The sequence below is a fragment of the Pristiophorus japonicus genome, unplaced genomic scaffold (genome assembly GCF_044704955.1).
Source record: "Pristiophorus japonicus isolate sPriJap1 unplaced genomic scaffold, sPriJap1.hap1 HAP1_SCAFFOLD_208, whole genome shotgun sequence".
Classification (NCBI taxonomy): domain Eukaryota; kingdom Metazoa; phylum Chordata; class Chondrichthyes; family Pristiophoridae; genus Pristiophorus; species Pristiophorus japonicus.
Window position 1 is genome coordinate 363,930 of NW_027251778.1, and position 12,768 is coordinate 376,697.

A 12,768-nucleotide genomic window follows, 5' to 3' on the forward strand; every position below is an offset into this window, starting at 1 on the left:
TAAGGAGAGGTTTAAAGGCACCAGACACGATCTTAAATCTTGCAGCTTAAAAATACTGATCGTGGAGCCGGATGACACGGCTGTGTATTTCTGCGCTGCCAGTGATCACAGTGATACAAGCAGGTTTAGCCTTGCATCAAAAACACATCACCCTCTCACAGTGAGTCGAAAACTCACTGAAGCTGAGCTGATAAATGCTCCTGCAAGTTGCTGAAGGCCAACACCGTTTTCTGGTGATTGCAACGTGCTAAATAACGACAAATACTCTAATTTAATAAAATCAAAAACGATTTCTGGATTGCAGATCAAAGGGATTATTTCAAACAAAGTCTTTGTGGTAACATATGAAATAGGAGCAGGAGTGGGACATTTGGCCCCTCGAGGCTGCTCCGCCACTCAATAAGATCATGGCTGATCTGATCATGGGCTCAGCTCCACTTCCCCTCCCGCTCCCCATAACCCATGCCTTCCTTATCGATCAGAAATGCGTCTATCTCCACCTTAAATATGTTTAATGACCCAGCATCCACAGGGGTGGAGAACTCAAAAGTTTCACGAAGCTTTGAGAGAAGATATTCCTCCAATACTCCGTCTTAAATATGCGGACCCTTATTCTGAAACTATGACCCTTGTTCTAGATTCCCCCCACGAGGCGAAATGTCCTCTCTGTATCTCCCCTGTCGAGCCCCCTCAAAATCCTGTCGGTTTCAATAAGTTCACCTCTCATTCCTCGAAACGCAATGTGTACAGGCCCAAACTGCTTAACTTTCTCCAGAAGGCAAACCCCTCATCTCAAGAATCAACCTCGTGAAGCTTCTCTGAACAGCCTCAAATGCAAGTATATCCTTCCTTCAATACGGAAACCAAAACTGTCCGCCGTACTCCAGGAGTGGTCTCACCAACCCTCTGTTGAAAGTAGATGCAGCTTTTAAAAGGAGGATTGGATATATACTTGAAAAGAACAACAGCATGTCGGATTATGGGGAAAGTGCAGGGGGTGGGGTAGTCAGACTAATTGCATGATACAGACTGCATGGGCTAGATTGACTCCTTTTGCTCTCTGTCAATTTGTGCCGGTTTTCTGCCTCCACATTTACTTTAAATCGTTGCTTGCTGTCTGCCTTGATCGACAGAATACCGTCGTTAAAAGAAAATCAGTCAAATGACTTGCTGATTGCATTTCTGATCGATCTTAATTGAGCCCCTATTCCTTTCCAGGCAATGTGCTGTCAGACCCGCTAGCCCAGTGGCCCGCTACCATTGTTGCAGTTCAGCAAGGCAGCGCCGAACTGCGTTGTTTAAGCAATGGATTCGCCCGTCAGACCCTGCTTCGGTATAAATTAGCTGGAGAAGGGCCCGTGTTAATTGGCTATGTCATCTGGTCGTCGCAAACCCAAATGGCAGAGGGATTAAAGGCGAGATTTCACATGGCACGAGGCGAGACTGAAAGGAAAGCCAGTCTCCGGATTAGCGGCTTGTGAGCGAGCGACCAGGCGGTGTATTACTGCGCCGAAAGTGTTGGAGCACAGCGCTACAGACAGAGGCACAACCCCGTCCCAAACCACCAGCAACTGGTTGCTTTGTGCAGATCAGTTATACCTATTTCCATTATTCCCAATGGGAGCTCAATTTTCAGTCTCTTCTTCTCTCTGTCTCGAGAAAGAAAGGAAGAAAGAAATGAATAAGAAGGAAAGAAGGAGAGAATGAAAGAAAGAAAACATGAGAGAAGAAATGAAAGATTGAAGGAGAGAAAGAAAGGAGGAGAGAAAAAAGGAAGGGAGAAAGTAAGAAGTCGGGAAAGGAAGAATAATTTGTATCGGCACAAAGCTCATATATGTCAACCGTTCAAAACTTAATGAACCTGGCGAGCACTGAATAGATTGCACGTTGCAAAAGCATTCATGTGTACTAATTATTCTTACATCTACACCTCAGAAACAAGCATTCGCATTGCCCGGATGAGGGGAAGTTCTATTGGATACTCTTGCAATGACGTTACTTCCCCCACCAACCACAAAACGAGGCGCAGGAGGCGATGAGGTCACACTGAGTGTCGGCAGTACTGGGCTGGGAGGTGGGGAGTTTGTGATCATGATGTGCACTCTTTGCCTATATACACTGTTGCTGGTGCTCGCAGGTAAATCTTTATATCTGTCGGGCAATTCGGGCCCGGTTTAATCTGCTAAGATATATTCGGGTTGCTGAATGTACGCTGCAATCACTTAGATCACTTAAAGGGTTTATAATTGTTTCACGCAGCGAGTTATTAGGATCAGTAGTGTCCTGCCTGAGAGGGCGGTGGAACACATTAAATAGTAACTCGCAAAAGCCAATTGGATCAGTAGCTGAAGGGGGAAATTCTGCAGGGCTGTTGGGAGAAGGTATGTTGGAGTAGGAATAATCGAGAGGGTGTTTCAAAGAGAAAGCGCTGCAAGTTGGAGCAAATGTTCTCCTACTCTGCTGTAACAAACCGTGTTCCTACCAATATATTATATTGTGGCCTGATTGGTTTCTAAATATATGTCATGTTTCTCGTCACCTCCGTTTGATGTGAAAGCTGAACAGGCCGAGGTGGCGAGTCCCAGCCGATTGCCCAGGGTGAGTGAGCCAAACCAGTCCATCTCCATAGACTGGTGCACGGTGCAAAGGAGCCAGATTCGGCGGCGCAGGGGATGAGCGGATCCCGCTAACATTTTGCCCGCCTCCCCACCCTCAGGAACGGGCACTGAGGCCAAGAGTAGCGATTTGGCGCTGCTCCCGTCGTGATCAGCTGATACGAGGCCATTCACAAATAACGAGTCTGTATTTTAGCTTGGCGAAGTATTCGACTGTGGTGTGCATCGCGCATTTGACAGAACCATCTCTCTCTCTCTATCCCTGCTGTAACTATTTATATTTGACCCGACGTGTTTCTCCTGATTCTCTGTAGCCCCTTGCAGGAGCGCTCTGCTTTCCCAGATGTCGAACCAGCTATCGCTTGGAGCGGGGCTCACCGCTGAAATGCACTGTTACCAGGACGGCACCAACCTAAACTACATGTACTGGTACCGGCAGCGTAGCGGGACAGGATTCGAGCTCATGGCGATCTCATTCGGCACATCGGTCCCCACATTTGAAAATGGTTTCAAGGACAGGTTTAAAGGCACCAGGCACGATGTTAAATCTTGCAGCCTAAAAATACAGAGCGTGGAGCTGGCTGACACAGCGGCGTATTACTGCGCTGCCAGTGATCACAGTGATTCAGGCAGGTTTAGACCCGCGTCAAAAACACACCACCCTCTCATACTGAGCTGAAAACTTACTGAAGCAGAGCTCAAAAAGTCACCTGCACATCGATGGAAGCTCACAGCGTATTCTGCTAATGCAACGTGTAGAATGAGGACATCTATTCTATTTTAGAAACGCGAAAAACGATTTCTGGATTCCAGATCAAACGGATTATTTCAACCAAATTATTTATGAGAACATAAGAACTAGGAGCAGGAGTCGGCCATTCCGCCTGTCGAGACTGGCTTCAATAGGATCATGGCAGATCTGATCATGGACTCAGCTCCAGTTCCCCGCCCCCTCCCACTAGCCCTTTGCTTCGATATGGCTCAGAAATCTGTCTATCTCCCCCTTAATTAAATTCAATGACCCAGCCTGCACAGCTCTCTCTGGAAGAGAAGTCAAAAGTTTCATGAACCTCTGAGAGAAGAAATTCCTCCACATCTTCATCTCAAATGGGTGACCCCTTATTCTGAAACTATGCCTCCTAGGTCTAGTTTCTGCCACGAGGGGAAACATCCTCTCTGAATCTCCCCTGTCGAGGCCCCTCAGAATCATATACTTTTCAATAAGATCACCTCATTCTTCTAAACGCCAATGTGTATAGGCCCAACCTGCATAACCTTTCCTCAGAAGGCAACCCCTTCATCTCAGGAATCAACCTCGTGAACCTTCTCTGAACAGCCTCCAATGCAACTATACCCTTCCTTAAATACGGAGAGCAAAACTGTACGCAGTACTCCAGGTGTGGTCTCACCAAAGCCCTGTGGAAAGCAGATTCAACATTTAAAAGGAGTTTTGGATATATACTTGAAAAGAACAACAACATGTCGGGCTATGGGGAAAGAGCAGGGGGTGGGGTAGTCAGATTAATTGCATGATGCAGACTGCGCGGGCTAGATTGGCTCCTTTTGCTCTCTGTGAATTTGTGCAGATTTTCTGCCTCCATATTTTTAATTAAATCATTGCTTGCTGTCTGTCATTTGCACAGAATATCGTGGGTTAAAAAAAACTTCAGCCAAATGCCTCGTTGATTGGATTTCTGATCGATCTTAATTGAGCCCCTATTCCTTTCCAGGTAATGCGCTGTCAGGCCCGCTGGCCCAGTGGCCCGCTACCAATGTTGCAGTACAGCAAGGCAGCGCGGAACTGAGTTGTTTAAGCAATGGATTCGCCCGTCAGACCCTGCTTCGGTATAAATGCGTCCGGGAGGGGCCCGTGTTAATTGGCTATTTCATCTGGTCATCGCAACCCCAAATGGCAGAGTGATTGAAGGCGAGATGTCACATGGCGCGAAGCGAGACTGAAAGGAAAGCCAGGCTCCGGATTAGCGGCTTGCGAGCGAGCGACCAGGCGGTGTATTACTGCGCCGATACCGTTGGAGCACAGTACTACAGGCAGAGGCACAACCCGGCCCCAAACCGCCAGAAACTGATTGCTTTGTGCAGATCCGTTACACGTATTTCCATCATTCCCCAGGTGAGCTCAATGTTCAGTTTCTCCTTCTCTCTGTCTCGAGAAAAAAAGGAAGAAAGAAATGAATAAGAAAGAAAGAAGCAATGATGGAAATAAAGAAAAAATGAGAGAAGAAATGAAAGAAAGAAGGAGAGAAAGAAAGAGGAGAGACAAAAGGAAGGGAGCAAGTAAGAATTAGTGAAGGGAAGAATGTTTTGCATCTGCACAAAACTCACATATGTCAACCATTGAAAACGTAATGAAACTGGCGAGCACTGAATAGATTGCCCATTGCAAAACAGTGCTGTGTACTAATATTCATACAGTCTCAGAAACAAGCATTCGCATTTCCCGGATGAGGGGAAGTTATATTAGATACTCTTGCAATGACGTTACTTCCTCCACCAACCACAAAACGAGGCGCAGGGGGCGATAAGTTCCCATTGAGTATCAGCAATGCTGGGATGTGAGGTGGGCAGTCTGTGATCATGATGAGTACAGTTTGCCTATATACACTGTTGCTGGTTCTCGCAGGTAACTCTTTACACCTGTCGGGCAATTCGGCCCAGGTTTAATCTGGTAACTTATATTCGGTTGCTGAATATACGCTGCAATCAGTTAGATCACTTAAATGGTGTATAATTGTTTAGCACAGCGAGTTGTTAGGGTCAGTAGTGTCCTGCCTGAGAGGACGGTGGAAAACATTCAATAGTAACTCGCAAAAGACAATTGGATCAATAGCTGAAGGGGGAAATTCTGCAGGGCTGTGGGGAGAAGGCGTTTCGGTGTTGGAATAATCAGGAGGTTGTTACAAAGAGACAGCAGCTCCAGATGGACCAAATCGTTTGCTACCCTGTTGTGACACCCTATGTTCCGACAAATCCATTTTAATTGGTATCTCGATATAAGTCACGTGCCTCGTTGCATCACTTTGCGCTGAAGGTTGGGCGGGCCGGGGCAGCGGGTCCAGAGCGATTGCCCAGGTGAGTGAGCCGAACACATCCGTCTCCATCAAATGGTGGATGGTGCAAAGGAGCTAGAATCGCGGGCACACGGGGTGAGAGGAGCCCGCTAACATGTTGCATTCCCTCCCCCCCCCCACGCCCCCACCACCAGCAACGGGCACTGAGACCAAGTTTAGCAATTTTACAATGTTCTGGTCGTGATCAGCTGACGCTAGGACATCCACATTTGACGACTCTATATTTTATCTGGGCGTACTGTTCGACTGTGGTGTGCATCGCGCGTTTTGACAGAAAGTGTCTCTCTCTATATTTGTATCCCTGATGTACCTGTTTATATTTGACGCGACCTGTTTCTCCTGTTCCCCTGTAGCCCCTTGCAGGAGCGCTCTCGTTTCCCCGTGGTCGAAAACTCCTGTTGCTTGGAGCGGGGCTCACTGCTGAAATGCATTCTTACCAGAACGACTCCAGCTATAGCTACATGTACTGGTACCGGCAGCGTAGCGGGCCAGGCTTTCAGCTCATCGTGAGCTCGATCAGCACCAACAACCCCACGGCTGAAGACAGTTTCAAGGAGAGGTTTAAAGGCACCAGACCCGATGTTAAATCTTGCAGCCTAAAAATACTGCGCCGATAGCGTTGGAGCACAGCGCTGCAGACAGAGGCACAACCCGGCCCCAAACCGCCAGAAACTGATTGCTTTGTGCAGATCCGTTACACGTTTTTCCATCATTCCCCAGGTGAGCTCAATTTTCAGTCTCTCCTTCTCTCTGTCTGGAGAAAGAAAGGATGGAAGAAAGAAAGAAGAAGAGAAAGTAGAGATAGGAAGATAGGAAAAAGGAGAGAAGGAATGAAAGAAAGAAGGAGAGAAATAAAGACGGAAAGCATGAAAGAAGGGGAGAAAGTAAGACAGCAGGGAAGAAAGGAGAGAAAGAACGAAGGAGAGAAAGAACAAAAAGGAGAAAGAAAGAGTGAGCGAAAGAAAGATCAGAAAGAAAGAAGGAGATAAAGAAAGAAGGAGGTTAAGTAGAAGGAGAGAAAGAATGGAGAGAAAGGAAGAAGGCGTGCAAGAAAGAATGAAAGAGGAAAAGAAAACACGAGAGAAATAAAGAAGGAGCAAAAGAAATAAGGAAAGAAGGAAAGAAGGAGATAATGAAAGAAGTGGAGAAAGAAGGAAGGGGAGAAAGGAAGAAGGATAGAAAGGAAGAAGGAGAGAAAGAAAGAAGTAGAGAACGAAAGAATGTTGTGTATCTGCACACAGCTCATATATATCAACAGTTCAAAAGGTAATGAAACTCGCGAACACTGTCAATAGATTGCACATTGCAAATGCAGTCCTATGTATTGATTATTCCTGCATCTACACCTCAGAAACAAGAATCTGCATTGCCCGGATGAGGAAATTTTTTTTTAGACACTCTTGCAATGACGTTACTTCCTGCACCACCAACAAAAAGAGGAGCAGGTGGCGATAAGATCCTATTGTATGTCAGCAGGGCTGCTCTGTGAGGTGGGGAGTCTGTGATCATCATGTGCACTGTTTGCCTAAATACACTGTTGCTGGTTCTCGCAGGTAACTCTTTATACCTGTCGGGCAATTCGTGCCCGGTGTAATCTGGTAACTTATATTCGGGTTGCTGAATGTACGCTGCAATCAGTTAGATCATTTAAATGTTTCATAATTGTTTAGCGCAGCAAGTTGTTAGGATCAGGGGTGTGCTGCCTGAGAGGGCGGTGGAACACATTCAATAGTAACTCGCAAAACGCAATTGCATCAATAGCTGTCGGGGGAAATTCTGCAGGGCTGCAGGGAGAAGGTGTGTTGGAGTAGGATTAATCGGGATGTTGTTTCAAAGAGATAGCACTGCAAGTTGGAGCACATAGTATCCGACCATTATATAACACCGCATTTTCCTACAAATCCATTATATTGTGGCCTAATAGGTTTCTAAATATATGTCACATTCCTCATCGCCTCCCTTTGAGCTGAAATTTGGACGGGGTGAGGCGGCGGGTCCCGGCCGATTGGCCAGGTGAGTGAGGCGAACAAGTCCGTCTCCATAGACTGGTGGATGATGCAAAGGAGCCAGAGTCCGTGGCGCAGATAATGAGGGGAGCCCGCTAACATGTTGCCCCCACCCGTGAAGCAATGGGCACTGACGACTAGTGTAGCGATTTAGCGCCGCTGCGGTCGTAATCAGCATTCAAAGACAACGAGTCTGTATTTTAGCAGGTCGAACTATTTGACTGTGGTGTGCATCGCGCGTTTTGTCAGAAAGTGTCTCTCTCTCTCTCTCTCTATCCCCGTTGTAGCTGTTTATATTTGACCAGACCCGTTTCTCCTGTTACTCTGTAGCCCCTTGCAGGAGTGCGTTCGTTTCCCAGTGGCCGAACCGGCTGTCGCTTGGAGCGGGGCTCACCGCTGAAATGCACTGTTACCAGAACGACACCAGCGAAAATTACATGTACTGGTACCGGCAGCGTAGCGGGTCAGGCTTCCAGCTCATAGCGACCTCGTTCTCCATCAGCGACCCCACGCCTGAAGACAGTTTCAAGGAGAGGTTTAAAGGCACCAGACGCGATATTAAATCTTGCATACTGAGCCTGGAGCCGGTTGACATGGTGGTGTATTACTGCGCTGCCAGTGATCGCAGTGATGCAAGCAGGATTAGCCCGACGTCAAAAACACATCACCTCTCACACTGAGCCGAAAACTGACTTAAGCAGAGTTAAAAAAGTCACCTTCTCATCGATGAATGCTCAGCACGTTTTCTGGTGACTGCAACGTGTTGAATAAGGGCATCTATTCTAATTTAGAATAATCAAAAAAGATTTCTGGATACCAAATCAAACGGATTATTTCAACCAAATTCTTTATGATAACATATGAAATAAGAGCATGGGTGGGCCATTCAGCCCCTCGAGCCTGCTCCGCCTCTCAATAAGGTCAGGGCTGATCTGATTATGGACTCAGTTCCACTTCGCCGCCTATTCCCCATAACCCTTGCCTTCCTTATCAATCAAAAATCTGTCTGTCTCCACCTTAAATATATTCAATGACCCAACCTCCACAGGTCTGTGGGGTGGAGAATTCAAAAGTTTCATGAACCTCTGACCGAAGAAATTCCTCCACATCTCCGTCTTAAATATGCGGTCTCTAATTCTGAAACTATGTCCCCTAATTCTAGATTCCCCCCAGGAGGGGAAACATCCTCTCTGCATCTCCCCTGTCGAGCCTCCACTGAATCTTATACTTTTGAATAAGATCACCTCATTCCTCTAAACGCCAATGTGTACATGCGCAACCTGCTTAACCTTTCCTCAGAAGGGAACCACCTCATCTCAGGAATCAACCACGTGAAGCTTCTCTGAACAGCCTCCAATGCAAGTATATACTTCCTTAAATAGGGAGAGCAAAACTGCACACAGTACTCCAGGTGTGGTCTCACCAACGCACTGTTGGAAGCAGATTCAGCTTTTAAAAGGAATTTTGGATATATACTTGCAAAGAACAACAACATGTCGGGCTATGGGGAAAAAGCAGGGGTTGGGATAGTCCTATTCATTGCATGATGCAGACTGCACGGGCTAGCTTGGCTCCTTCTGCGCTCTGTGAATTTGTGCAGATTTTCTGCCTCCAATATAATTTTTAGTTGTTGCTTGCTCTCTTCCTTGATCCACAGAATTAAACTTCAGTCAAATGCCTCGTTGATTGCGTTTCTGATCGATCTTAATTGAGCCCCTATTCCTTTCCAGGTAATGCGCTGTCAGGCCCGCTCGCCCAGTGGCCCGCTACCATTGTTGCAGTACAGCAAGGCAGCGCCGAACTGAGTTGTTTCCGCAATGGATTCGCCCGTCAGACCCTGCTTTGGTATAAATTCGTCGGAGAGGGGCCCGTGATAATTGGCTATTTCATCTGGTCGTCGCAACCCCAAATGGCAGAAGAATTGAAGGCGAGATTTCACATGGCACGAAGCGAGAGTGCAAGGAAAGCCATCCTCCGCATTAGCGGCTTGCGAGCGAGCGACCAGGCGGTGTATTACTGCGCCGATAGCGTTGGAGCACAGCGATACAGGCAGAGGCACAACCCGGTCCCAAACCTCCTGAAACTGATTGCTTTGTGCAGATCCGTTACACGTATTTCCATCATTCCCCAGGTGATCTGAATTTTCAGTCTCTCCTTCTCTCTGTCTCGAGAACGAAAGGAAAGAAGAAAGGTAGAAGCAGGAATGAAGGAGAGAATGAAAGTAATAAAAATTGAGAGAAGGAATGAAAGAAAGAAGGAGAGAAAGAAAGGAGGGGAGGAAGAAGCAAGGGAGAAAGTAAAAAGGAGCGAAAGGAAGAATGTTTTGTATCTGCACAAAGCTCATATATGTCAACCGTTCAAAACTTAATGAAACTGGCGAGCAGTGAACAGATTGCACATTAGAACAGCAGTCCTGTGAATTAATTATTCTTACATCTATACCTCAGAAACAAGCATTCGCATTGCCCGAATGAGGAGAAGTTCTATTGGGCAATCTTGCAATGACGTTACTTCCTCCACCAACCAGAAAACGAGGTGCAAGAAGCGATAAGATCCCATTGAGTGCCAGCAGGGCTGGACTGGGAGGTGGAAAGTCTCTGATCATGATGTGCACTGTTTGCCTATATACACTGTTGCTGGTTCTCGCAGGTAACTCTTTACACCAGCCTGGAAATTCGGGCCAGTTTAATCGAGTAACTTATATTCGGGTTGTTGAATGTACGCTGCAATCAGTTAGATCACTAAAAGGGTTTACAATTGTTTATCGCAGCGAGTTGTTAGGATAAGTGGTGTCCTGCCTGAGAGGGAGGTGAAACACATTCAATAGTAATTCGGAAAAGGCAATTGCTGAAGGGGGAAATTCTGCAGATCTGTGGGGAGAAGATGTGTCGGAGTAGGAATAATCGGGAGGTTGTTTCAAAGAGACAGCACTGCAAGTTCAACCAAATGGTCTGCTACCCTGCTGTAACACCCGATATTCCTACAAATCCATTATTTTGTGGCCTAATTGGTTTCTAAATATATGTCACGTGCCTCATCGCCTCCCTTTGAGCTGATAGTTGGACGGGCCGAGGCAGCGCGTCCCGGCCGATTGACCAGGTGAGTGAGCCAAACCAGTCCGTCTCCATAGACTGGTGGACGATGCAATGGAGTCAGAATCGGCGGCGCAGATGATGAGCGGATCCCGCTAACATGTTACCCATCCCCCCGCCACCTCAGCATTGGGCACTGAGGCCAAATCTAGCGATTTGGCGCCACTCCGGTCATGATCAGCTGACACTAGGCGATCCACAAATGACGAGTCTGTATTTTAGTTCGCTGAACTATTCGACTGTGCTTTGCATCGCGCGTTTTGACAGAAATTGTCTCTCTCTTTCTCTCTATCCCTGTTGTAGATGTTTATATTTGACCCGCACTGTTTCTCCTGTTCATCTGTAGCCCCTTGCAGGAGCGCTGTGGTGTCCCAGTGGCCGAAGCGGCTGTCGCTTGGAGCGGGGCTCACCACTGAAATGCACTGTTACCAGAACGACACCAGCGATATGTACATGTACTGGTACCAGCATCGCAGCGGGGCAGGTTTCCAGCTAATAGCGACCTCGATTGGCATCAACGAACCCGCCACGCCTGAAGACCGTTTCAAGGACAGGTTTGAAGGCACCAGACCCGATCTGAAATCCTGCAGCCTAAAAGTACTGAGCGTGGCGCCAGCTGACACAGCGGTGTATTACTGTGCTGCCGGTGATCACAGTGATTCAAGCAGGTTTAGCCCCAGTCAAAAACACACCACCCTCGAACACTGAGCTGAAAACTCACTTAAACAGAGATCACAAAGTCTCCTGCACTTCGATGGCCCCTCGAGCATGCTCCGTCATTCAATTAGATTATGGCTGATCTGATCATGAAGTCAGCTCCACTTCGCTACCCGCTGCCCATAACCCTTCACTCCCTTATCGCTCATAAATCTGTCTATCTCCGCCTTAAATATATTCAATGATCCGGCCTCCTCAGCTCTATGGGTTAGGGAATTCCATACATTTTCTAGCTTCTGGGAGAAGAAATTCTTCCTCATCTTAGTTTTAAATTGGCGGCCCTTTATTCTAAGATTAAGTCCCCTACTTTTAGTTTCTGCTATGAGTGGCAATATCCTCTCTGCGTCCACATTCTCGAGCCTCCTCATTATTCTATACGTTTTCTTTACTTTATCTCTCAACCACCTCTTCTGCAGAATCAACCTCTTCAACTTTCCCTGAGCAACTTGCAATGCACGTATATCCATCCTTAAATACGGAGACCAAAACTGAACGCAGTACTCCAGATGTGGCCTCAACAATACCCTGTATAACTGTAGCAGGACTTCCCTGCTTTTATACTCCATCCCCTTTGCAATAAAGGCCAAGATTCCATTGGCCTTCCTGATCACTTGCTATACCTGCATATTATCCTTTTGTGTTTCATGCACAGGGATCCCCAGAACCTGCAGCACTTTGCAATTTTTCTCCATTTCAATTATAATTTGCTTTTCTATTATTTCTGCCAAATTTCATAAACTTACATTTTCCGAAAGTATATAGCATCTGCCAAATTTTTGCCCACTCACTTAACTTGTCCACATTCCTTTGCAAATCTTTTTGTCATCCTCACAATTTGCTTTGTCTCATCATCAAGCTTGGCTACATTGCACTCCGTCCCTTCATCGCAGTCATTAATAAAGATTCTAAATAGTTGAGGCCCCATCACCGATGCTTGTTCCACGCACTGGTCACTGTTTGCCAAAATGACCCGTTTATCCTGACTCTCTGTTTTCTGTTAGTTAACCAATCCTTTATCCATGCTAATATATTACCGCCAACCCCGTGAATTATTATCTTGTACAGTAACTTCTTGTGTGGCACCTTATCGAATGCCTTCGAGAAATCCAAATACACCACATCTACTGGTTCCCCTTTATCCACCCTACTCGTTGCATCCTCAAAGATCTCCAGAAAATGTGTCAAACATAATTTCCCTTACGAAAAACCATGCTGACTCTGCTTGATTGAATTATGCTTTTCCAAATGT

At 46.6% G+C, this 12,768-nt stretch overlaps 1 protein-coding gene across 1 annotated transcript in view; it reads left to right on the top strand.

Annotated features, from left to right (window-relative positions):
- The first annotated feature begins 4,554 nt into the window (after positions 1-4,554).
- The window catches only part of LOC139244972 (M1-specific T cell receptor beta chain-like), a 41,040-nt gene continuing 32,826 nt past the window's right edge, over positions 4,555-12,768 (top strand). Inside the window, exons 1-4 of the mRNA XM_070871072.1 lie at positions 4,555-4,746; positions 6,058-6,271; positions 8,041-8,245; positions 11,357-11,470. Coding sequence (XP_070727173.1) covers positions 4,555-4,746; positions 6,058-6,271; positions 8,041-8,245; positions 11,357-11,470 — 725 coding nt within the window. The remainder of the gene's footprint in view (positions 4,747-6,057; positions 6,272-8,040; positions 8,246-11,356; positions 11,471-12,768) is intronic.